Here is a 22,027-nt window from a genome sequence, read left to right on the forward strand (position 1 = left end):
TTTTTTTAATTAGCATTTTAATATTAAAAATAACTGATTTTTAATATTGAAAATAAAAGCCTTTAATATCTTAGAGCACAACTACATCTGATTTATCCCTAGCAAGAGATGGGGGACTCACAGGTGTGCACACTGTGTGGGGGGTCTGATTTCCAGATTACACCCCCCCCCTCCCCCCACAAATGCAGCTATCAGAGTTGCCTTCATTGGTGCTGCTTGGGACGGTGCTGTGGGGGATGGGGGCACTGTCGCCTGTGCAGATTCTTGGCTGGTGGCAGTGGACAGAAAGCTCCTTCCTCACTGGAGGTGAGGAAGCTCTCAGGACCACCTAAGCCAGGGCCTGTCGGAAGGTGCTCCAGGCATGGAAGCAGCGGGTGAAGGCATGCTGCTCATTGCCCTTTCGGACCAGGCGCAGGCGACGGGGCTGCTCATGTTCTTTGGAACGCATGTGCTGGATGTATACCTGGCAAAGAAAAACACAGTGGGCCCCAGGTGGTCCCCCCAGACCTGGAGGGCAGCCGGCCACCAGTGCCCTTCCCCCACTCACCTGGCAGGCCTTGAGACTCAGTTTGATCTCCACCTGGCTGGTTTGGGTCCCTACCCACATGTAGACCTGAGGAGACAGCAGGAAAGAGTCAGAGGAATGATGTAGAAGTGGCCCCACAATTCCCAAATGCGTAAGCTCCTCCTATAAGAGGCAGGGCCCAGCGGGCGCTGGTGGCTCACGCCTGTAATCCTAGCTACTCAGGAGGCTGAGATCTGAGGATCACGGTTCAAAGCCAGCCCGGGCAGGAGAGACCGTGAGACTCCTATCTCCAATAAACCACCAGAAAACCAGAAGTGGCGCTGTAGCTCAAGTGGTAGAGCGCTGTAGCTCAAGTGGTAGAGTGTTCACCTTGAGCTGAAGAGCTGAGAGACAGTGCCCAGGCCCAGAGTTCAAGTCCCATGACCGACCCAAAAAAAAAAAAGAGGCAGGGCCCTCGTTGGGGAGGATTAGGGGGAGGTGGTTCCTTACCTCTTGACCATTATCTAGCAACATGATGTCATCATCTGCCAGGTCATCCTGGCAAAAGTCAGAGCATTTCTCAGTCACTGCGAAATAACCCTTCTCATTGGAGCACCTGAAGGTCAAGGTGAGACCAGGAATCAGTGCCAGGACTGAGGGAAGCAGGGGAGGGGACAGTCTTGGCTCTCACCTGAAGAGCCGTGTGTGCTTCATGTACTCCGCGTCATCATCATAGGGCTTCTGAACCCCAATGCCTACCCAGAAAAAGTTCTCCGGTTCCTCACCCTCATTGATGACCTGTGGGAAAAGAGTTTAGCCCAGCCTCAGGCGCTCTGCTTTGGCTCACCTGCCTGCCCACCTTCAACCTCAGGCACCTGTTTGCTGTAGGAGGCGTCAAACATGGTGTTCAGGATATCTTCTGCCAGCTTAGCTTCATCAGGGTCTGATGCCCGGCCCACCCAGGCATACACGATGCCTTGGTTGTCCTCACTCTCAAAGGGGACCTGTGCAATATGCAGGGGGTTCAGGTCAGGCCTCCCACCATCCTTTCCCAGCTGCCCTGCTCACACCTGCAGCCGCCTACCTTGAGGATAAAGCAGAACTCAGAGTTGAGGAGGCTGGAGTCCGTGTTGATCTGGATGCACCTTGAGGGTAGGGAGCCAAGCAAGGAGTAAGTCAGGTTGCCAGCCCTTGGGGCTCACCAAACCTGACCCACACCCCTAGCCAGGCACCGGGTGCAGAGGGCACTGCCGTTGGTACGGATCTGGTAGAGGCTTGGCTGTTGGACACTATGGGCCATCTTCCTCCTGCCCCGGTGGATGATGAACTTTCTCTTGAAATGAGATAGAAACTTGGGGTTCTCCTGCTGCTGTGTCATGCGCACCACCTGGGGTGAGGAAGTGTTGCGTAGTTACTTGGACCTTACCTGCTCCATCAGGGCCAAGCCTCCCTGGGGTCTGAGCCCCACCATGCCCTACTGTAGGCCATAGGGTGCATGGCCTGGGGCTCATGGGGCAGACGCACCTCCAGCTTGCCTGGGAAGAGGCTTTCAAACTTCTTCTGCAGGCTAAAGGTGAAGGTGAGCCAGCCCATGTTGGAGGCTTCCCGGCCCTGCCAGAAATACACAATGCACTGGAAGTCCTCCTCTGGCTGTTTATCCTCTGTTTCAGTCGCTGCTTCCTCCCCTTCTTTGCCCTCTTTGTCAGTCTTCCCCTCATCTTTGTGTTCCTTCTTCTCATCCTCTTCACACTCGGCTGGTATCCAGTACCTGTGTTTTAGAGGGTGGTGAGCAGGGGCTGGAGCACCCAACCTTAGGGAAAGGACAGAGGCAGACTGTAATGGCACCTGCAAAGGAAGACGTAGCAGTCCTGTGTGTAAAAATGGCCAAATTCCTCCTCAGGCAGCCGTGCAAACTTCTTGCCCTCCAACACGAAGCCCTCCATGCCATCCAGATCCTCGTTCCATTCTTCCATCAGCTGCTCCGCCTGCAGGCCCCATCCCACGGGTCTGAGTCCCTGCTGAAGATCTGAGCAGGGCTCTGTGAGGAGACCCTGACCCAGCCCTCACCCAGGACCCACCTTACCTCTGCTAATGGCATCGGCGGCTGCCGTGGCAGGAAAAGTGCAGTGAGGTCGGCCTTCATCTGGTCTTTTTTCTCTGTGTCACGTTTAACCTTCCCAGAGAGCCCTGGTCCCTGTAGCACAGCCTCTGCGTTGCGTGTGTAGTCCACAGTCAGTACATCATCCCAATTCTTGAATTTGGCCTTGAATACCTACAGGGGGTGCAATGAGAGGTCATTTCTTGGCCTTTAACCAACATGGTTAAGGTTAGGGTCAAGGGAGATCCTAGCCCAAGGGAATGGGACCTAGAGAGATGGGGCATACCAAAGAGAAGTCAGGTTGGGTTGGTAAAGACTGGTGGGTAAGTACCTAAGTGGACAAGGACAGTGGCAACAAACCTCCAGACGTAGGGCTATACCTGTGCCTCAGTGCCCTCTAGACTGCGGCTGACAGCAGCATGGCGTGGCCGGTGTAGCATTCCACATAGCTCCTGGCCCAGCTTGAGTGCTGCAGCACGTACCAGGCGTGGGGATTTGCGGCCAAGCCAAATGAATACATCAGACCAACAATCCAGGATGTACACACACCGTGTATCTAGCAGGCTCTGCAGCTGCAGGCAGAAGGCTGCAGGTTAACACCTGGCCATCACTGGGGAGGGATCCCCTGCTTCCCCCACCCCTCCTGTGGACTCACTAGCCGCATCCTGGGCATCAGCTCCACCTTGGGCCGCTTCTTATGTTCCACAGAAAGCTTGTAGTTGATCTGTGGTAGCTCTAGGTAGCCCAGGCCCAGGCCCACCTGGCAAGAGGAAGAGATGGCATACCAATTGGTCTAGGAACATGAGCCCCAACAAAAAGCCCCCTGGCTCTGCCTTGCTATGTGGCTTAGGTCCCCTGGCCTTGGTTCCCTAAGGTTGTTTTAAGGATAATCTCAGTGGAATGCTGTTTCTTTTTTAGGTTTTTTTTCCCCCTATGTGGTACTGGGGATGTAACTCTACCTCCTCAGGCAATGGAAGGGCTTTTTTTTTTTTGCCAGTCCTGGGGCTTGAACTCTGGGCCTGGGTGCTGTACCTGAGCTCTTCAGCTTAAGGCGAATGCTCTACCACTTGAGCCACAGCAATACTTCAGATTTTCTGGTGGTTAATTAGAGATGAGTCACAGACTTTGTTTCCCAGGCTGGCTTTGAACCATGATCCTCAGATCTTAGCCTCCTGAGTAGCTAGGATTATAGACGTGAGCTACTGGCACCTGGTTCTTCTGGCTTTTTGCTGTGTATGTGGTACTGAGGAATCAAACCCAGAGCTTCATGCATGCTAGGCAAGCACTCTACCACTAAGCCACATTCCCAGCCCCCTCAAAGGGCTTTTGAAACTACTTTCTTTGCCTGTCCTCCCAGAGCCTTATGATCATTTCTGTTTTTCTAACTTGTCCCTTTACTGCTTATAAGAGCCCCACAGTTGTTGGGCACCAGTGGCTCATTCTTGCAAATCCTATCTACACAAGAGGCAGGAAAGTCCCTGAGATTTACCTCCATATAACCAGCAAATATGCTGGAATTGGAGCTACAGTTCAAGTGGCAGAGAATCAGCTTTGAGCAAAAAAGCCAATGGATAGCACCCAGGCTGTATTCAAGCTCCAGTTAAAAAAAAAAAAAAGCCAAGACTGCTGGCCTTAATACACAGGGCCAAGCCTCATGCAACTCCTTGACCAGGCAGAGACCCTCTCCCTGACATCCACAGTACCACTGCAATGCCTGGCCCGTCCCTGGCTTGTCTCCTTCAAGCTGGTGAAGTCAGACCAACCCGGTTCCCCAGCACTATGGCTCACCTTGTACAGCTTGGGCTGGGGTGGCCAGAAGTCATCAGGTACATGCTTCTTGATCTCAGAGGGCTCCCCACCCAGCACCTCCCAGAACTCAGGAGGTTCCTGGCCCTGCACCAGCAGGGTGATCTCCGCCTTCCCTTTCCGCTCATTCTTGTTAATTTTTTCTGCAAAGAGTCTGAGGACCGACACAAAGCCTTCAGTGAGGCTGGCACCTTCTTAGAGAACATATTCCTTCATAAAGATCACCCCGCAGTACACACTTACCTGGCCTTGGTGGTGCAGCTCAAGGTGGCCTGGCCCCCCCGCCATACATAGATATCCAGGCCTTGGTCCAGCAAGAACACAAACCTGCCCCAGAAAAGTGGAAGTTATAGCAAGCACAAGTTTCCTATGCCAGTTACCCCAACAACAAACCATGATGGGGTTTCAGCCACTTTCTGGATTGTCCTCAGAAACACTCCTGATAAGTTCTGGGATAGGGGCTAAACAAGGATTTCTAGGCCTCTTTGAGGAGGCCCAAGCCTGTCCCAAACTGGCTGGTAAGGAGGAGGCTAACAGTCAACATCTCCCATGTCCCCCACCCTCCCATCACAGGGCTCACCTTGGGTCCAAGGAGGCTCCCTTAAGAGGCACAGGCTCCAATTTGATATTTTTTTTCCCATACACTCGGTACATTCTGAGGATCAAAACAATGGCTAAGTTTGGGCACCAAGGGGCCAACTTACCCCAAACATCATCTCCAAACCCATCTCCGAAGAGTCCAGGTCAGTATCACCCCCACACCCTTACCTGGTGACATAGTGCGTGTCCTCCACAGTGTAGAAGCCACTGGCAGTCCCACCCTCAATGTAGGAGATGTCATGGTCAAACACCTGTGTGAGAATATGGTTCTTCACTCAGCTTCCCTGCCCCACCAAGTACCCCTGTCCTATCAGACTGGGTACAGAACTGGAGACGAAGTGAACTGGACACTACAAATGCATACTGGTGGGCTGGGAATGTGGCTTAGTGGTAGAGTGCTTGCCTAGCATGCATGAAGCCCTGGGTTCAATTCCTCAATACCACATAAACAAAAAAAGCCAGAAGTGGTGCTGTGGCTCAAGTGGTAGAGTGCTAGCCTTGAGCAAAAGAAGTTCAGGGACAGTGCCCAGGCCCTGAGTTTAAGCCCCAGGACTGGGCAAAAAAAAAAAAAAATCATATTGATGCTTTTGAAAAAATGATAACGTTCTGTGCCTATAAACAAAGCCACTGGGACACAGGACTGTACAGATCTATGAACATGCTCATCTGCAGAAGGAAGCTGGATAGTAGGGAGTGAGTGTACTGGGGCACAGGAGCCAGCAGGTTTGTGGAAGCATTCACGTCTGGTAGCCTGTCTGGAGAAGGCAGGGTGGCTTGGGAACCAGCTTTGTAGACTGTACTTGGCTGGCCTCTAGGCCTCAGCCTGTGGCTCCACCCCCATCTCACCCCTGGCCATACCTGTGTGGCTTGGTTTCCCAGCTGTGTGTGTCAGCTGTTAGCTTCCATCCAAGCCTGGGCTCTACTCCCTAACTAACAACCCCAGCTCCATGTTTCACTGGCTAGACTTGGGCTATTTTTGGCCTCAGGTCTTCCCAGACCTTGCTTGGCCACCTGCTTTAGATGTCTTGAGTCATCCCTAAGCCTGACCTTTGGCCTCAGCTCCTTGTCCTGCCTAAACAGCCCACCTACTGCCCTATCCCCACACATCTGAGCCCGTTACTCCCTTCCCAGGACTGCACCTGCAGGAACTCCTCGCTCTCATCACCCATCTCCTCCCGGACAGTGCGGCATTCGGCTCCCAGGTAGTTGCGGAGGTTGACGGCGTGGATGGCAGAGCAGGCTTTCTTGTCCAGAGTGGCCTCCCCGCCGATCCAGTAGTAGATTTCCCAGTTTAGGGAGCCACTGTCATCCAGAAAGGTCTGAGGACCAAAGCACTGGCCATGAGAGTCTTTCTAGGCCTGTCCTGGCTTTCCAGCCCCAGGATAGGTACGCCACCGACACTGCTGAACCACCCTTACCTGGCCTGTCCATCTCCAACTAGGCCTCGCTGAACCACTCTGAGGTGGGGGCTGAGCCATCTGTGGGCTGTGGGGCCAGCACTTACCTTAAGCACAATGTAGCAATCAGCCTCGTAGAACTTGCCGTGGAAGGCTTCCTCTACTAGCACAGGCACGAAGTTCTCGATCTGCCAGATGACCAAGCCAGGTAGCTGGCCCACGTCCTCCGTGAAGAACTCTGAGTAGTCAAGGCGAGGCTTCTCCAGGCCCTGATCCCAGCGCCGCACCTTCCCCCCTGGGGCACGAGTGTCTAGACTCTCCTGGGGGAATGCAACGCATAATTTGACTCTGTCAACCCATTCAGGTTGGCTTCTGCTTGCTACCCACCATAGGACCTTTGCACCAGCCATTCTTTTTTTTGGCCAGGGCCTCCTCTCCCTCTTAGCCTAGGTCACACAGTGTACTTTAAGCAAGGCCCAGACTGCCGCCTGCCTCCCTGCACCACTGGCTTGGCTTACCTCTTGCTTCTTGTTTTTCTCCTGGGCCACATCTGACATGCCCTTCAGCACTTGCTTGGCCTGGTCATCCTGAGCAGAGTCCTTGCGTCTACGCAGCCTCATCTTTCGAGCCAGAGGGTCCTTGGGCCCACTCCCTGGAAAGGGAGGAACAAGCAGCTGAACTCCATGAAGTTGTGCTACTCAGCATCCAGCCAACCGTGGGAGCCATGTCCAGAAAACAGCATCCCACCCAATATTCAGATAGGTAGGTTGAGGCCCAAGGATAGCCCCACCCCTACTTACCAGCTGCTGCGGCAGCCACAGTGGCAGGGGAGGCACCTGCCAGCCGCAGCTGGTTCTGCAGTGAGAAGTCGATGTTGTACCACTCGGCAGTGCGGTCAGCAGGTTTGGGTGGCATGACCAGACTGGGGTTCTCCCGCACATCCAGGACCTGCCAGGGGCACAGGGCTACAGCTGAGCCTGGTTCCCACCTCCCAGCTACCCTGTACCTGGTTTCTTAGTCTAGTCTACCCCAGGAGCCAGGGACCTGGGCTTTCACATTGGCCATCCCTATAGGTGGCTGTGGGAGGGAGTTCAAGTGATACTGTTGGCTGGGAATGCAAGGATGCAGGTCCCCTCCACACTGGGATTTTCCTCCTTCAAGAGGGCTTTGCTAGGTTCTCCTCACTCAAGGACACAGCCCTTCCCCCACTCTTGGTGCTCACCTCAATCTCTGTCAGGAAGTGGATGGCCTCTGGGAGTGTCACAAGGCGATTCTTGTTCAGGACGAGTTTCCTCAGCTTTGGGCACCTGTGTGAGATGAGGCTAGCTGAGGTCTCAGGGAGGTGACAAGGGGGAAGGAGTGGAGAGACTTTCAGTCCTGAAGGGGCCAAAGATGGGGCAGGGGTGTCCTTTGTTCTCTGCCTGACCATGTAAGTGGGCAGTAACCTCCATGATAGAAGTGGTATGGAACCCACGTTCACACAGTCCTTCTACAGCCCTTCTGGCCTAGACCAGAAGAATCCAGTTAGGAACACTGCATTAAAAATGGCCAGGCACCTGTAGCTCACTCCTGTAACCCTAGCTACTCAGGAGGCTGAGATCTGAGGATCACAGTTCAAAGCCAACCTGGGCAGGAAAGTCCCTGAAACTCACTTCTAATTAACCACCAGAAAACAGGAAGTGGTGCTGTGGCTCAAGTGGTAGAGTGCTGGCCTTGAGCTGAAGAGCTGAGGGACAGCGCCCAGGCCCAGAGTTCAGGCCCCCACAACCGGACTCAAAAAAAAAAAACAAAGCCAGCCCAGACAGGAAAGTCTGTGAGATGCTTATCCCCAATTAACCATCAAAAAGCCTGAAATAAGAGCTGTGACAAGCAGTAGAGCACTAGCCTTGAGAAAAAGCAAACTAAGGAGCAACACCTAAGGTCCGAGTTCAAGCTCTGGGACTGGCACAAAGGGAAAAAAAAAGGCATTCCTAAGGGTGCTCTGGGGAACCCAGATGGAGAACCTGTGCTTCGGGGCTGCGGGATATTCATCTATGAAGGTGAATAAACTTCTCTCCATTTGACAGCTCCACTACAGCTGGTTCTAGTTTTGGGGTTGTCTGGGCTGGGAGAATTCCTAGACCCGCCCAGACTACCTAGGCACCTGCATAGACTTTCGGGAATCAGCTCCAGGTTGTTATTGGCAGCCATGAACTCCTCCAGGCTGGCCAGCTTGCCGATGCCGGAGGGCAGCCCATCAAAGTCCAGCTTGTTGGAATTCAAGTACAGCTTCTTCAGCTTGGTCAGCTTGCAGATGGCTGACTGCAAGAGCCAGGCAGGGGCAGCAGTGAAGATCCAGCCCAGGAGCATGGCCTCCCCTCACCCTCCCCAAGCCCGGGACGCACAGGCAGTGAGGTGAGCTGGTTGCGGGACAGGTTCAAGGTCTCCACATGCACCCACTGGTCGATGCACAGGGAAAGCTCGGAGATCTGGTTGCTACTGAGGTTGAGGCGGCGCAGGCTAGGGAGTGTATACAGACACTCAGGCACCCGCGTCAGGTCGTTGCACGACAGGTCCACATCTGGAATGTGAAGTAGAGCCAAATGGTGGGTGCCACTGGCAGCCAGACCCAGTGTGAACCCCAGTTCTCCATCCCCAGACTGTGTGGCCTTAGGCAACTGACCACCTCTTTGAGCCCCAGTTTCTCCATGTGAAGAAACACCCTCAGCCTATGTGGGTGTAACATAAAAGCACTCATAAGGTGATGTTATGGTCACTAATCCTAACATGCCTGGAATGTGACTGGAGAGGCAGGATTTAGGCCCCTTCACTCACCAGGAAGTACAGGGGCCAGAGGGGTGGGAACTTAGGAGGGATCTCCAGTGTCCTGACCTGCAAGGTTGCTCAGGCCCTCCAGGCTGGTAGGGAGATTGCTCTGGGTGCGCTGTGTGTTCCGCAGGTGCAGGGTCTGCAAGGCTGTCATGGCCGGGATCTGCCTGCCAGGGTGACAAGAGCCATGAATGGCAGAGCTGACCCATGCGGGGAATCCTAGGGAACCTGGAAGGGCAGTCCAGGAGCACAAGCCCCAGCAGAGCAAGACCGAGGAATAGAACTTCCTGCTCAGGAAGCACTAGCTCACACCAAAGGGTGCAGCTGCCAGGGCAAAGGCAGTGGGCTCTTGGGAAGGTGCAGGGTGAGGAAAGGTGCCCACCGGAGCTGGGCATGCAGCAGTGGATTCCCGTTGAGCACCAGCGTCTGCAGATGCACCAGGCGGCGCAGCTGCGGTGGCAGGCTCTCCAGGCGGTTCTCACTGAGGTCCAGGTACAGCAGGTCCGTGAGGTTGATGAATAGCTGGTTGGGGATGGTGTCGATGCTATACACCAAGCAAAGAAGGGCAGGCCTCGGTAAGTACCAGGTCCTGTCCAGGGCTGGATGCGGGGTAGTCTGGTCAGGGGTATTACCTGTTGTGGCTGAGGTTGAGAACCAACATGTTCTTGGCATTCTCCAGCTCCCTTGGGCATTCTGTCAGCTGGTTATGGCTCAAGTCCTGGGGAGCAGGGGCAAGTCCAGGTTAGGGTGTCCACCCTTGGCAGGCCTTTGTCTAACTAAAGTTTAGGCCATACACAGCATGAAGTGAAAACTTCAAGGCCAGAGGGACACAGCCCATCTACAGGAAGGGTCTTGTGTTAGAGATCTTAGAATGAGTAACCTGGGGCACAGTGAGGCCCTTTCTAAAGTCTGTTTCCCTGACTGTAAAATAGGACAGTGGTGGCCCCAGGTCTGTGGCCAGGGACCAGGTGGTGGGTGAACACACTGACCAGGACTGAGAGGTCATCCAGCTTGAAGATGTCATCGGGGACTCCAGAATTCTTCAGGCTATTGGCTCGAGCTACAATGGCCTAGGAATAACAAAGAGTCTGTGATTCCTAGTTTCTAACCCCAGAAGCAGAGGCCAGGGTGGGATATCTTTCCAGGAGGCTCAGGAAGCCAGTCTAAGTGCTCTCCCTTTCCTGGACCTTGTTCATAGTGAACCGTTCACCTGGTGGACTTTTCCTATCCTCCTGGTAAGCCCCAATTCAAATCTCAAATCGCAACTCAAATGTGCCCCAGAACCTAGCATTATCCTTTCTGATCACATACTCTTTCTCCTTAATTCCAAAAGGCAAGATGGGAGTAGCACTGGGTTAGGGTCTTTAAAAGAGGACAGGGAGCTGGGAATGTGGCTTAGTGGTAAAGTGCTTGCCTAGCATGCATGAAAGCCCGGGGTTTGATTCCTCAGTATCACAAACACAGAAAAACCAGAAGTGGTGCTGTGCCTCATCAAGTGGTAGAGTGCTAGCCTTGAGTAAAAGAAGCGCCGGGGCAGGGCCCAAATCCTGAATTCAAGCCCTAAGACTGCAAAAGAAAAGATAGAAAGAGGGGCTGGGAAGTAGCTCTGTGGTAGAGTGCTTGCCTTGCATGCATGAGGCCTGGGTTCAATTCCTCAGCATTATATAGCAGAAAAAGCCAGAAGTGGTGCTATGGCTCAAGTGATAGGGTGCTAGCCTTGAGCTGAAGAGCTTAAGGACAGCGCACAGGTCCAGAGGTCAGGCCCCACAACTGCCAAAAAAAAAAAGAACTGGGAGTAGTAGCAGACTTGAGAAGCAGAGGCAGGATAGCATCTTCAAGTCCAGCTAGTTGTAAGTCCAGCTAGCTAATAAGACCTTTATCTCAAAAACAAAACCAAAACCAAAACACAGCTGGACACCAGTGGCTCATGCTTGTAATCTTAGCTGCTCAGGAAACAGAGACCTAGTAGTTCAAAGCTAGCCTGATTAGGAAAACCTGTGAGACTCTTATCTTCAGTTAACCACCAAAAAGCCAGAAGTGGAGCTGTGGCTCAAGTGCTAGAGCACCAAACTTGAGGAAAAAGCTAAGAGACAGTTGCCTAGACCTTGAGTTCAAGCCCCAGTACAGACACATACATGCACACATCCCCAAAACTAAAGACAAAAGTGTGGCTCAAGTGGCTGAGCACTTGCCTACCACTTGGGTGGCCAGATTTAATCCCACGTAGACGTCTGGACCAAAGAGGAATCAGAGTGGACTGAGGAAGCCCACTTTCCTTGGGGCTGAAGCCTCACCACATGCACACGAACAAGGTTTAAGGGTGAGAAACAGGGCCAGGGAATGGTGGTGTGACTGAAGGTAACACCCTGAGTTATCACAGGGACATCCCCTAAATTTCTGCAAGAGGGATGTATGCTGGGCACCGGGCTGCTGCTTCACAAGCCCACCCTAATGCCTATGTGGCCCAGAAAGCAGGAAGGACTCCAAGGCCACAACCTGGAAGTGGCAGAGCCTAGATTAGAATTCAGGGAGCCAGAGTCCAGAGGGGTGCCCCTTGAAATCTCAGGGTCTGTGTTTGGACAGGATGACCCTATCTGAAGTCTGTAGAGTTAGCCAGGGACTAACATCTGGGATGTTCTGGCCCAAACACAGCCTACTCCATCTGGATTACTGCCTCTGTGGGCAAGCATTCTCACCTGGGATGCTGGTAGAGGCCAAGGGTATATGAAAAACCCACATGCAATGCTTAGCCTGCGCTGGTTATTATATAGGTGTCCAAGATGGGTGGCTGGCTTTAGGACTTTTCTACTCTTCATCACGCCCCACCCTCCAAGGAATTTTCTTTCTTTCTTTCTTTTTTTTTTTGTCGGTCGTGGGGCTTGAACTCTGGGCCTGGGCGCTGTCCTTCAGCTCTTCAGCTCAAGGCAAGCGCTCTACCACTTGAGCTACAGCGCCACTTCCAGTTTTCTGGTGGTTTATTGGAGATAAGAGTCTCACGGTCTCTCCTGCCTGGGCTGGCTTTGAACCGCGATCCTCAGATCTCAGCCTCCTGAGTAGCTAAGATTACAAGGCGTGAGCCACCAGCGCCCGGCCCTCCAAGGAATTTTCTAATCCTCATGGGTTCCTTCACATAGAACATAACCATATTCTCTTGCAATGACAAGAGGGCCTCTCCTGTGACACCTTGGCTCTTGAGCAAGACAGGGGTGGGTAGAGACATGAAACAGGACTAGAGGTCCAGCCCCTCAAAACCCTAGCTGAACCCTATGCCCTGGCCCACACTCACCCTCAGAGAAGGGAGGCTGGAGAGCTCCCCATGCAGCGTCGTCAGGTTGTTGTGGCTCACAGACAGGTGCTCCTGGGAGGGATAGGAGCAGAGGTTCAGCAGGGTAGGTGGTACGTGGAGCCCATCTGTCCCCCATCCAAACATTGTGCCATCAGGAGGGCCTGCCAGCTCTGCCCACTCCTGCAGCCTCCTCGTGTGGCTCCTCAAACACCTCCCAGAATGGGATGTCGCTCCCTTTGCTAGTTTTACCCACAGCCACCCCAGTGCTCCTTTGGTTGTTTGCCCTCCCCATAGTCCACCCAGCCCAGCGCCCTGAGTACGAGAACCTCCCTGCCAGCCCCGCACCCCTTACCAGCTTCTGCAGGGCAGCTAGCTCTTCGGGCAGGTAGCAGAGGCCTGTGTGGTTCAGCTTCAGCCATCGCAGACTGGTCATGGCCTTGACATTCTCAGGGAAGTAGCCACCCTGGGCAGGGAATGGCACAGTCAGGTGGAGTCTTTGGGGAGCGGCACAGCCACTCATTATTTGTGAGGCACTTCATCATTCTGTACCTCAAATTCTGTCATCCACAATATGGAACTAATAAAAGGCCTTATGCGAAGAAGGTGTTGGCTTAAGATGTGTCTTTCTCCCGCTGGAGAGAAGCCCGGGCAGAACTGGCTGGTTCAGGTGATATCCTGTACCCAACCTGGGGTGTTTATTTGCTGTCTGTGTCCAATTGGATTGCCGGAGACTGGGGTCCCTGAGAGCCTTTACCAAGTCCCCCTGCCATCAGCGTGCCAACTTGTCAGGGTGCAGTCTCCCCACGCCACCAGAGCAGCCCCTCACTCATTCATTCACTCATCCCTCATGGTCCAATGCCTCTCTGCATCCCGGGTCCATAAGACTTCTCCCCGGAAGTGATGCCTTCCGGGCCTTTGGCAGCTGTCCCCTCCCCCTACAGCCACATTCCAGGCATAACTCCAGGCTCTCCCGGTCCAGAAAGGACACGGGGAGACACTGAGTACGGTGGATGAGGATCCAGGCAGGGGAAGGGGCCCACCTGTGACCTCCTGTGCGTGCTGGGGTCAAATGTGTTTCCTCCCACAGGTGAACACAAGAAGAGCTAAGAGCCTCGCCCCAGGCTGCCTCCTAAAATGACACCAGCCCGTGTCCTGCCCACTAGTCCTAACTAACCTCCAGGCCAGCTCTCCCCTGGCCTCTCGGGTCCTGGCCCTGCCGCCGCCTCACTCCCGGCCGCCCTCCCTGATCCACCCACTGGCTTGGGCGGGGACCAGGCTCGGGTTCTATCGGTCCAGCAGCTGCTCAGACACGGCCACCGCGGCCCGGGCACACCGGCGGCCTCGCTCCCCACTAACGGATCTCGCTACTTTCCACCACGCCCGCAAAAGCAATCCTCAAGGTCCTACGCCGGCTGAGAAAAGCCGGGCTCGGAGAGGGGAAGTGACTAGCCCAGGACCGCACAGCCGGGGCGGGGCCCCGCCCGGGGCAGCCCGCGGCGCGGCCGGCCTGAGTCAGGGCCCGGCTCGGGCGTGTGACCTCAGGGGCCTGGAGCTCCGGCTTCACGTCCCCGGGCCCACTTCCTGCCCGGGAGCAAAAACCCGGCTCCCGCGGCCGCCTCCAGAGGCGTGACGTCCAGCCTGGCTCCAACTTCACCCACAGTTCCGGTCGGGGATCGGAGGCCCGGCCGCCGGTTCCGGGCTGGGCAGACCGCGGCGAGCCGCACCCCGCCCCACCCCGCCCGAGGTCTCCGAGCCCGCGGGACCGGAAGCGCGGCGCCCCGCGGCCGGGCGCCCCACAAAAGGCTCGCGGGGCTCCGCCGCCGTCCTCCCGGCTCACCTTGAAGTCGTTGCCGCTGAGGTCCACGCCGCGCACGAACGGCAGCACCCCGGTGGCCTCCATGGCGGCGTCGCGGCGGCTCCGTCTCTCGCAGAGGCCGGCAAGGGCGGGGGCGGCCCGGGAGCCGCGGGCTGGGCCAGCGCCGGCCCCGCCCCTTTAACCCGTGCGCGCCGCGCGCCGCCCCGCCCCGCCTCCGCCGGCGCCCGGGGGGTCCGTGCCCCACTCTCTGGGCGAGCCCGAGAGGCCTGGTCGGCGGCCACACCCCCCAGCTTCAGTCGCAGAGCCCCGGAGGTGACCGATGCTTCAAGTTGGCCCGCGGCCCGGGAGAGATTCTGGACCCTGGGGAGCCCCAGGGGGGCGGTGCTGGGGCCTGGCAGGCTCGGTACCTGATAGGCCAGCGGCTGTGACACCTCGGGGTCCGCCCAGCCGAGCGCTCCAGCTATTGGCCTCAGTTTCCTCATATGTAAAATTGCTTGATAAGGTAGTTGCCAGAAGCCAAGGAGCCAAAGCGCGTGTACCCTAGCTTAGGGCGTACAGCAGGCGCTCAATAAACGTCGGTTCAGGACTGGGGATATTGCCCCCGGAGGTAGAGTGCTTACTTAGCATACGTGAGGCCTAGCAGTGCGAGGTGGCTTATTATTCCCACTTAGTGTCAACGCTCCCTCCGCTGTTCAGCTGTTCATTTATTGCCTGGCTTTGTGCTCCAAACGAGAAACATCCCTCTGGGGCCAAGCTCTTCGCGGGTGTGGTTGCGATCTCGCCCACCCCCACCCCCGTGAACATATTAAGCAGATCCTCAATAAATCACAGAGACAAAGAGGGCGTAGAATATTGTGTCACAGGAGAGAAAATTGAGGCCTGGTGGAGAATGGCTCACACAAGGTGACAAAGGCTGGCTCTAGCCAGCGGGCCAAAGATGACAACCAGGCAATAAGGAGACAAGGTGGGTCTTCAGGACAGGTGCTAACGGCCTTGCTTCCAGAAAACAATGTGGCTTCAGACGGGGAGGCGGAGGGGGGGAGGGAGGAGGGGAGGGGGGGAAGGGTCCCATTACAAGCACGGAAAGGTTGCCAAGCCCCTGACCTTCCTCCGCCCACGTCGCACGCTGCGCCTTTAAATCCGGAGAGCATCCAAGAGTCCCGCCCCCGAAGGAGTGCGCCGGCAGGAGGGGGCGTGGCCGTCCTGTCATTGGCTGAGCCACGAAGTATTTTGGAACGTGTGCGCCACCGGCGGGCGCGTGGATTGGAGCTTGGGCCTGTTTGTTTGAGTGTCCCTGGGGTCACCCGCCAGCCCTTGGGCTTCGGCGTTCGTTCCCGGGCCTTTCACGTTCCATCCTCTGGCTGGTCCGGGCGCTGAGGTCCAGCAGATCCACCGCGTCCTCCAGTCGGTGCGCCGACACCGGGGCGCAGGTACGAACGAGGCGCGGCGCCCAGCCCGAGGCTGGGGTCTCCCTGTCCCGGGCGTGGCGTGCGTCCCGCACAGGTTGGGGGCGTGGCCCGCGGTCGCGCGGCTGCGGCCTGGGAAGGAAGGACTTCGGCACCAAGGCCCGAGTTCGAGTCTCAACCTTGGCCCTTCGAATCTTGATTTCCGGGCTTCTGTTTCTTCCGGCGAGGAGGGCTGAAACAGGGCCATCTGTGGGCTGCTACGCGGTCTGCTCAGCCCTGGCCACGGTTTAGCGGGTTTGGCCCGGGAGTGCAAGGGCCCCGAGGCATCCAGGGCCAGGCTGCGCGGAGGAGCCCGGTTATTTTTAATCATCCTGGCCCGCCTCCCCTTCCGGGAGTTGGAATGTTGGGTGTCGGGGCCTGCACGACCGCGCAGAGGCAAGGTTGAGCCCCACTATAATGGATTAGTGCTTGTATTGAAAGCGTTTTACAGTTTGCAAAGTGAATTCTTGGTCCTGCTGGGGGGCCATGGGCTGTTTTTGTCTCAGAGGTAGACTGATGAGAAAGCAGAAACCGGCTTTGGGGCCATGGTGGGTCATCTAGCTGGCCTGTGATCTCCCTAGCCCCCAGAGTGGGGTCTTATTTTTAGTCTCAGGCAAGTGGGCAGGTGTCCCGGCTGAGTCACACACAGCTTTAGGCTTCAGCTACTCCAGGCATCTTGTCACTTGGCAGTGGGTCTCAGGTACCCACAGACCAGCAGGGAGGGCTAAAGTCCTTGGTGTCCCATCAGGCTGTGTCTAGGCCCTGAGAGATTTCTGCCTCCATTTCCCAGGTGCCATCCAGTCACTCAACCTTCCTGATACCTTGCCATCTTACAGATGAGCAAAGAGGCTGTGGCTGCTGGCCCTCCGCTCACCTGTGTCACTTGACTTCCCATCAGCTGAAGACCCTTCCCTCCATCCTAGCACGGGCTCAAGCCCAAGCGGTCCAGAGAACCCTTTTGAGAGATGCACTAGGCAGCTGTTTGGGATCAGCATCTTTAGGGTTGGCTTATTCTTCTGACAATGGAGGTGTCAGCCTTGACTTGAACACACGCATTGATAGATGCTACCAGCCTCCCTTGGGCCACCTGTTAGCCCTGACTGAGTTTCCTTCTAAAGATTTGGGGGGTTAGCCTCCTGAGCATCACTGAGGTCCTACTAAAGTTCTTACAGGTTCCCTAGGCAGGATGCCAAGGGCCCCAAGTTGCAGATCTTTGGATTCCTCCTAACAACTTATCAGTCAGGAGGAGTAGGCCTGGTCCTGGTTAGGAAGCTGAGGACCTGACCAAATGGACAACTGCTTAGTATCTGGGTGTGGAGGAGTCTGGAGACGTTGTAGTTGTGGGTTTGAGACCTTCCCACTCACTGAGTTACTTGGCATCCTGTATCTGTGAAATAGGTGGTGTCCCAGGTCAGAAATCTTTGGTCATATCAGAGATCTTGGAGGGTGGAGGGTTGGATCAGGAAAGTGGGCTTCTCTTTCCTATGGCTTTCCTTATGTGCCTCTTTCCAGACATAGACTGTTTGCAGCTTTCTGGGAAGGAACACAGCTCTTTCATCTCAAAGGAAACACTAAGTGGCTGCTTTCTCATGAGAAATCCCTGATCACCTACCAGTCTGGTTGTCCCCTCCCTCAGTGACCCATGCTTATGCCTTTCTTGCAGGAAGACATGGCAGAGTTCTCTCAGAAGCGGGGGAAGCAGCGTGGTGGTGAGGGCCTGGGCAGCGCGGTGGACTTCCTTCTGGCCAATGCCCGTCTGGTGCTGGGTGTGGGCGGAGCAGCTGTGCTGGGCATTGCCACCCTGGCTGTGAAACGGGTAAGGCTAAACTGGATGAGGCCTTCCTGAGATTTGCAGAGGAGGACAAGGTTGGGGTCTAGGACTGGTGGTGGGACTTTCTGAGGCTAGGCTGGAGCCCAAGGAGTCCATTTCTCTATCCCAGTACCATGCTTTGCTTTGCTCCTGCTGTCTAGGCTTTGGATGCTCTGATCTGTGTCACTTTGCTTGCAGCTCATTGACAGGGCAACCAGCCCTCGGGATGAGGATGACACCAAGGGGGATGGCTGGAAGGAACTGAGTCTGCTGAAGGCCACACCACACCAACAGCCCCGGCCCCCACCTGTTGCCCTCAGCCAGCCCATATTGCCCCTAGTCCCCTCATCCTCTGCACAAGGTAATTGACACACCTAACCCTCTGATGGGGGGGAGGAGGTGCTCCTTTCATAGTCACACTGGAGTTCTGCCACTGAACAACTTGCAGCCCTATGCAAGTCTCTGCTTCTCCAGATGGTTGGTTCCTTAAATGTTGGATGAGGGTCATAGGTCTTTTTGGTTCATATAATTTTTTTTGGTAACGTGGGGGCCAGTATGCATTCTAGGCAAGCGCTCTACCACTAAGCTATGCCTCCAGCTCTAGGATTGATTTTTGCCTTCTTTCTACAAGTAGAAACATCAACACAGTATGATGATGGGGAGCTTCAGATAGGAAAACGGAGGCTGGGAGAGGGGAAGGACCAATTTTCTCTGCTCTGTTTGAAGCTGTAGGGCCAGAGTGTTGGGGCTCTGAGCCAGTGAGAGTTTGTTATCAAGCAGTCACTGTTCTGAGGACCTGAACTCAGTGCTTTCTCAGTGGTTATTCCAGGTGACGACAGGCATAAGGTCCTCATATAGCTGGTGATGATTTAGAGTTCTCTTAATTCGTGGGGTGTTCTGATAATTTTCCCCAAACTCTTCCTTCTGCAGTGAGGTCCACAGATACCAGTCCTCAGACGCCTGCCCAACTCAGCTCCCCAGCACTGCTCTGCCTGACGTTCCAGGAGAAGCTTCTGGCATTCGAGCGTGACCATGTGGTTATCCCAGCAGCCCAGGTGGCTTTGGCCAAACAGCTGGCCGGTGACATCGCCCTGGAGCTTCAGGCTTACCTGAGGAACAAGTTCCCAGAACTGCCCTTTGGGGCACTTGTGCCTGGAGGGCCACTCTATGATGGGCTGCAGGCAGGGGCTGCTGAGCACGTGCGCCTTCTGGTACCAGTGGTACTGGAGCCTGGCCTGTGGAGCCTGGTGCCTGGTGTGGACACTGTGGCCAGGGACCCTCGCTGCTGGGCTGTTCGGAGGACTCAGCTTGAGTTCTGCCCCCGGGGAAGCAGTCCTTGGGACCGTTTCCTGGTCGGTGGTTACTTCTCTTCCAGAGTTCTGCTAGAGCTACTCCGTAAGGCCCTGGCTGCCTCAGTCAACTGGCCAGCCATTGGCAGCCTGCTTGGGTGCCTAATCCGGCCCAATGTGGCTTCAGAGGAGCTGCTGCTGGAGGTACAGCATGAGCGTCTGGAACTCACTGTGGCTGTGCTGGTGGCAGTCCCTGGGGCCAGTGCTAATGACTACCTTCTGCTCGCCTGGCCCCTAGAGGGGCTGGCAGGGAACCTCTGGCTTCAGGACTTGTATCCAATGGAGGCCTCCAGGTTGCGGGCTCTGGATGACCAGGATGCTGGCACTCGCAGAAGGTTGCTGCTGCTCCTGTGTGCTGTCTGCCAGGGACACCCGGCCCTGGGGCAATTGGGGCGGGACCACCTGACCCAGGTGGTTCTGCGCCTGGGGGAGGAGGAAGCTGAGTGGGCTGAGGAGGTCCTGGGGGAGCGCTTTCTGCAGGCCCTGGAATTGCTGGTGGGCAGCTTGGAGCAGTCCAGCCTGCCGAGCCACTTCAACCCCAGAGTGAACCTCTTGGGCAGCTTTCGGGAGGAGGAAATCGATAACATCGGCTATGTGCTCTACAGTGGTCTGCAGGCACCTGAGGGACTGCTTTAGAGGAGCGAGGGCCCTGGTGGCCTGCATGGTTTGTTTCCAGGGAGCTGCAGCTGCTTCCCTCCCAGAGATCTGCAGAGTGGTGTTTTGCTTGCTTTTAACCAGAACAAAGGAGGGACATGGTACCGGCATAAGCTTGGGATTCCGGAGTCTAGGGAGTTTGGGTTGCTGTCACCTAAGTGTGGTTGGATGGCCCTGGGCAGCTAACAGTGCTCACCACTCAGATGTCACCTCAGACCTCTGAGTCCAGCTCAGGATTTGGGCTTAGTACATACCAGCAATGAAACCATGAAGAATGTGGTTTCTGCCATCCTAGGCCAGGTAAAGGCCAACTACATCTTTTTGCCAAGAGAAGTAACTTTTCTGGGTACCAACTCCAAGCACCCTGAAGGCACGTAGAGCCTGGCTGTTGAGTATTGGTTCCATACCTGAGGCTGGAATCAGGACAGCTTTTAGCTGTTGCATGCTGTCATTTTCCAGTTTCTCTTGTGTATTTGGTTTTCTTATTGAGTACTCTGTGGGCTGTCCCACCCACTGCCCACTGGATACCTCAGGGAAGGCCCTTTCCCTCCTGTTGGCTGTTTGCAGGGTAGCTGAGCCTGAGCCTTGCTCTTGCTGTGGGAGCCAAGCTATGTGCTGCCCTAGCCATGGAAGCTGCTTCTAAGCAGCACTGGAAAGCAGAGGGCATGTCCTTCCCAGAGGAGGCCTGTGCGCAGACCTGGCCTCCACAGAGTGCCAAAACAGACTGCTGTCAGCAGATGTATGTATCCTGACCTTGGAGACTGGCTGAGGTAGCAGGGGCTGGCTGAGGAAGCGTGCCTCTCCTCCCAGGGACCCCTCCAGGTTTAGTTCTCTCCTGCTGAAACAAAAGCTATGCCTTGAAGAATGTGAACAAGAATAAAAGAAAATTTGTATGTGTGTGACTTGTTAGGGAAGGCGGCCTTGGCAACTTCATAGGTGGTTGACTGGAGTCACTCCTCTGGCTTGGCTTGATCTGGCCTGGCAGCTGGGCAAGAGGACTTAGGTCAACTTGGGTGTGGCGATTTATTTTTAAGAAGTAGTATCTTCGGGTGGGGGTGAGGAGGCACAGTGGTTCATGCCTGTAATCCTGCCTTGCAGGCTAAGATATGAGAATCTGTTTGAAGCCAGCCTTGACAGAAAGTCTGGGAAACTTTTTTTTTTTTTTCGGTCGGTCATGGGGTTTGAACTCTGGGCTTGGGCGCTGTCCCTCAGCTCTTCAGCTCAAGGCGAGCGCTCTACCACTTGAGCTACAGCGCCACTTCCGGTTTTGTGGTGGTTTATTGGAGATAGGAGTCTCACGGTCTCTCCTGCCCGGGCTGGCTTTGAACCGCGATCCTCAGATCTCAGCCTCCTGAGTAGCTAGGATTACAGGCGTGAGCCACCAGCGCCCGGCTCTGGGAAACTCTTATCTCCAGTTAACCACCAGAAAACCAGAAGTGGCACTGAGGCTTAAGTGGTAGAGTGCCAGCCTTGTGCACAAAAGCTCAGGGACAAATGCCCACGCCAGGAGTTCAAGCCCCAGGATTGGCAAAAAAAAAGAAAAAAAAGAAAGCACTGTTCACCTGTTCAAGCTGCTGTAGCAATTCCAGGCTGAATTGGCTCTGACAAATTTCTCAGCTTTGGAGTGAGTCTGAGTCAGGAAAGTTCACGTGTGGTGAGGGCTTACATCCTGGTTGAGGGCTGTCACCTCCTAGCTGTGCCTTCATAGAGCAGCATGGAGTGAGGGATCTCAAGGCTTTCATAGGGACACTATGTGTTTATAAGGGGTTATAACTAGGTGGTTATGGGGGTGACCCACCCGATTCCACCACACCAGAGGTCAGAAGTTGAGACAAGTCCTAGGAGTACAGAGCCTGAGAGTATTGGTGGGAGTCTTGCTCTGGTAATGGGAACCACCTGGTTAGGGTTTTGTGTCCGCTCCAAAGGTTGAGCTGCTGAGCCTGACTCAGGTGTTTGCCTGCTCCCTGGAGTCTTCTCTTGGGTCTCCTTTTGGTCCTACAAGTGAGTCAAGCAGCTCTGAAGCTGGGTGTTTCCCATGTTTCCCAGGGGCCAACCTGGGGCTCCTTGTCTGTCACCACAGATGACAAGTCAGGCTTTGAGTCCATGCCATTCACATCTGGTCTGTCCTTCCTGTGGCGGTCCCACACCCTGCAGTGAGGGCAGGGCTTGTGCTTTAGTCCTGTCAACTGTGAAATGGAGACTTGATGCCTTTCTGGGCAGTTGTGGACAGTCTACTACCTTCCACAAAGGTGAAGAACCAGAATGGGAGCTGCTTGGGCCCCATTGCCTCAGACTCTATCAGCATCACCAAGGGCCAGCACAGCAGGGCCCTCTGAGGTATCAGGTTAGCCCTCTGAGCCACAAGGTTGTCCTGGGCTCTGGGGAAGGGCTGACCCAGGCCGGCTGTAAGAAGCTAGCTGGTGGGAAGTCAGATTTATGTAGTTTCTGTAGTA

General features: G+C 55.2%; 2 protein-coding genes across 2 annotated transcripts; one reads left to right on the top strand and one right to left on the bottom strand.

Moving 5' to 3' along the window:
* Positions 1–46: 46 nt before the first annotated feature.
* Positions 47–14,448, bottom strand: Flii (FLII actin remodeling protein). Its single transcript, XM_042674179.1, has 30 exons — positions 14,338–14,448; positions 12,853–12,963; positions 12,501–12,572; positions 10,204–10,284; positions 9,847–9,932; positions 9,597–9,758; positions 9,278–9,381; positions 8,791–8,966; positions 8,550–8,707; positions 7,629–7,713; positions 7,207–7,354; positions 6,925–7,058; positions 6,514–6,726; positions 6,149–6,328; positions 5,178–5,260; positions 4,990–5,064; positions 4,653–4,736; positions 4,392–4,563; positions 3,259–3,363; positions 2,984–3,175; positions 2,589–2,777; positions 2,351–2,490; positions 2,030–2,273; positions 1,738–1,892; positions 1,590–1,650; positions 1,381–1,509; positions 1,197–1,303; positions 1,016–1,121; positions 548–613; positions 47–463 (listed from the first exon to the last, which is right to left on the bottom strand). Exons 1-30 carry the CDS (start codon positions 14,398–14,400, stop codon positions 329–331), a joined length of 3,816 nt encoding a protein of 1,271 aa, XP_042530113.1. The 5' UTR covers positions 14,401–14,448; the 3' UTR covers positions 47–328.
* Positions 14,449–15,591: 1,143 nt separating this feature from the next.
* Positions 15,592–20,473, top strand: Mief2 (mitochondrial elongation factor 2). The gene is made up of 4 exons (XM_042673758.1): positions 15,592–15,746; positions 17,425–17,577; positions 17,770–17,932; positions 18,502–20,473. The coding sequence occupies exons 2-4, from the start codon at positions 17,431–17,433 to the stop codon at positions 19,554–19,556; spliced, it is 1,365 nt and encodes a 454-aa protein (XP_042529692.1). The 5' UTR covers positions 15,592–15,746; positions 17,425–17,430; the 3' UTR covers positions 19,557–20,473.
* Positions 20,474–22,027: the final 1,554 nt, after the last annotated feature.

The sequence above is a fragment of the Dipodomys spectabilis genome, unplaced genomic scaffold, assembly GCF_019054845.1.
Source record: "Dipodomys spectabilis isolate Male_0828 unplaced genomic scaffold, ASM1905484v1 ptg000018l, whole genome shotgun sequence".
In the NCBI taxonomy this organism is placed as follows: Eukaryota; Metazoa; Chordata; class Mammalia; order Rodentia; family Heteromyidae; genus Dipodomys; species Dipodomys spectabilis.

Coding starts and splice junctions, on each gene's coding strand:
- Flii (XM_042674179.1), bottom strand. CDS start 14,400: ATGGAGGCCACCGGGGTGCTGCCGTTCGTGCGCGGCGTGGACCTCAGC. Junction 7,059..7,206: donor TGTGGCTGCCGCAGCAGCTG/GTAAGTAGGGGT, acceptor CTCCCTTTCCAG/GGAGTGGGCCCAAGGACCCT. Junction 1,651..1,737: donor GGCAGTGCCCTCTGCACCCG/GTGCCTGGCTAG, acceptor CCTACCCTCAAG/GTGCATCCAGATCAACACGG.
- Mief2 (XM_042673758.1), top strand. CDS start 17,431: ATGGCAGAGTTCTCTCAGAAGCGGGGGAAGCAGCGTGGTGGTGAGGGC. Junction 17,578..17,769: donor CCACCCTGGCTGTGAAACGG/GTAAGGCTAAAC, acceptor CTTTGCTTGCAG/CTCATTGACAGGGCAACCAG. Junction 17,933..18,501: donor CCCCTCATCCTCTGCACAAG/GTAATTGACACA, acceptor TTCCTTCTGCAG/TGAGGTCCACAGATACCAGT.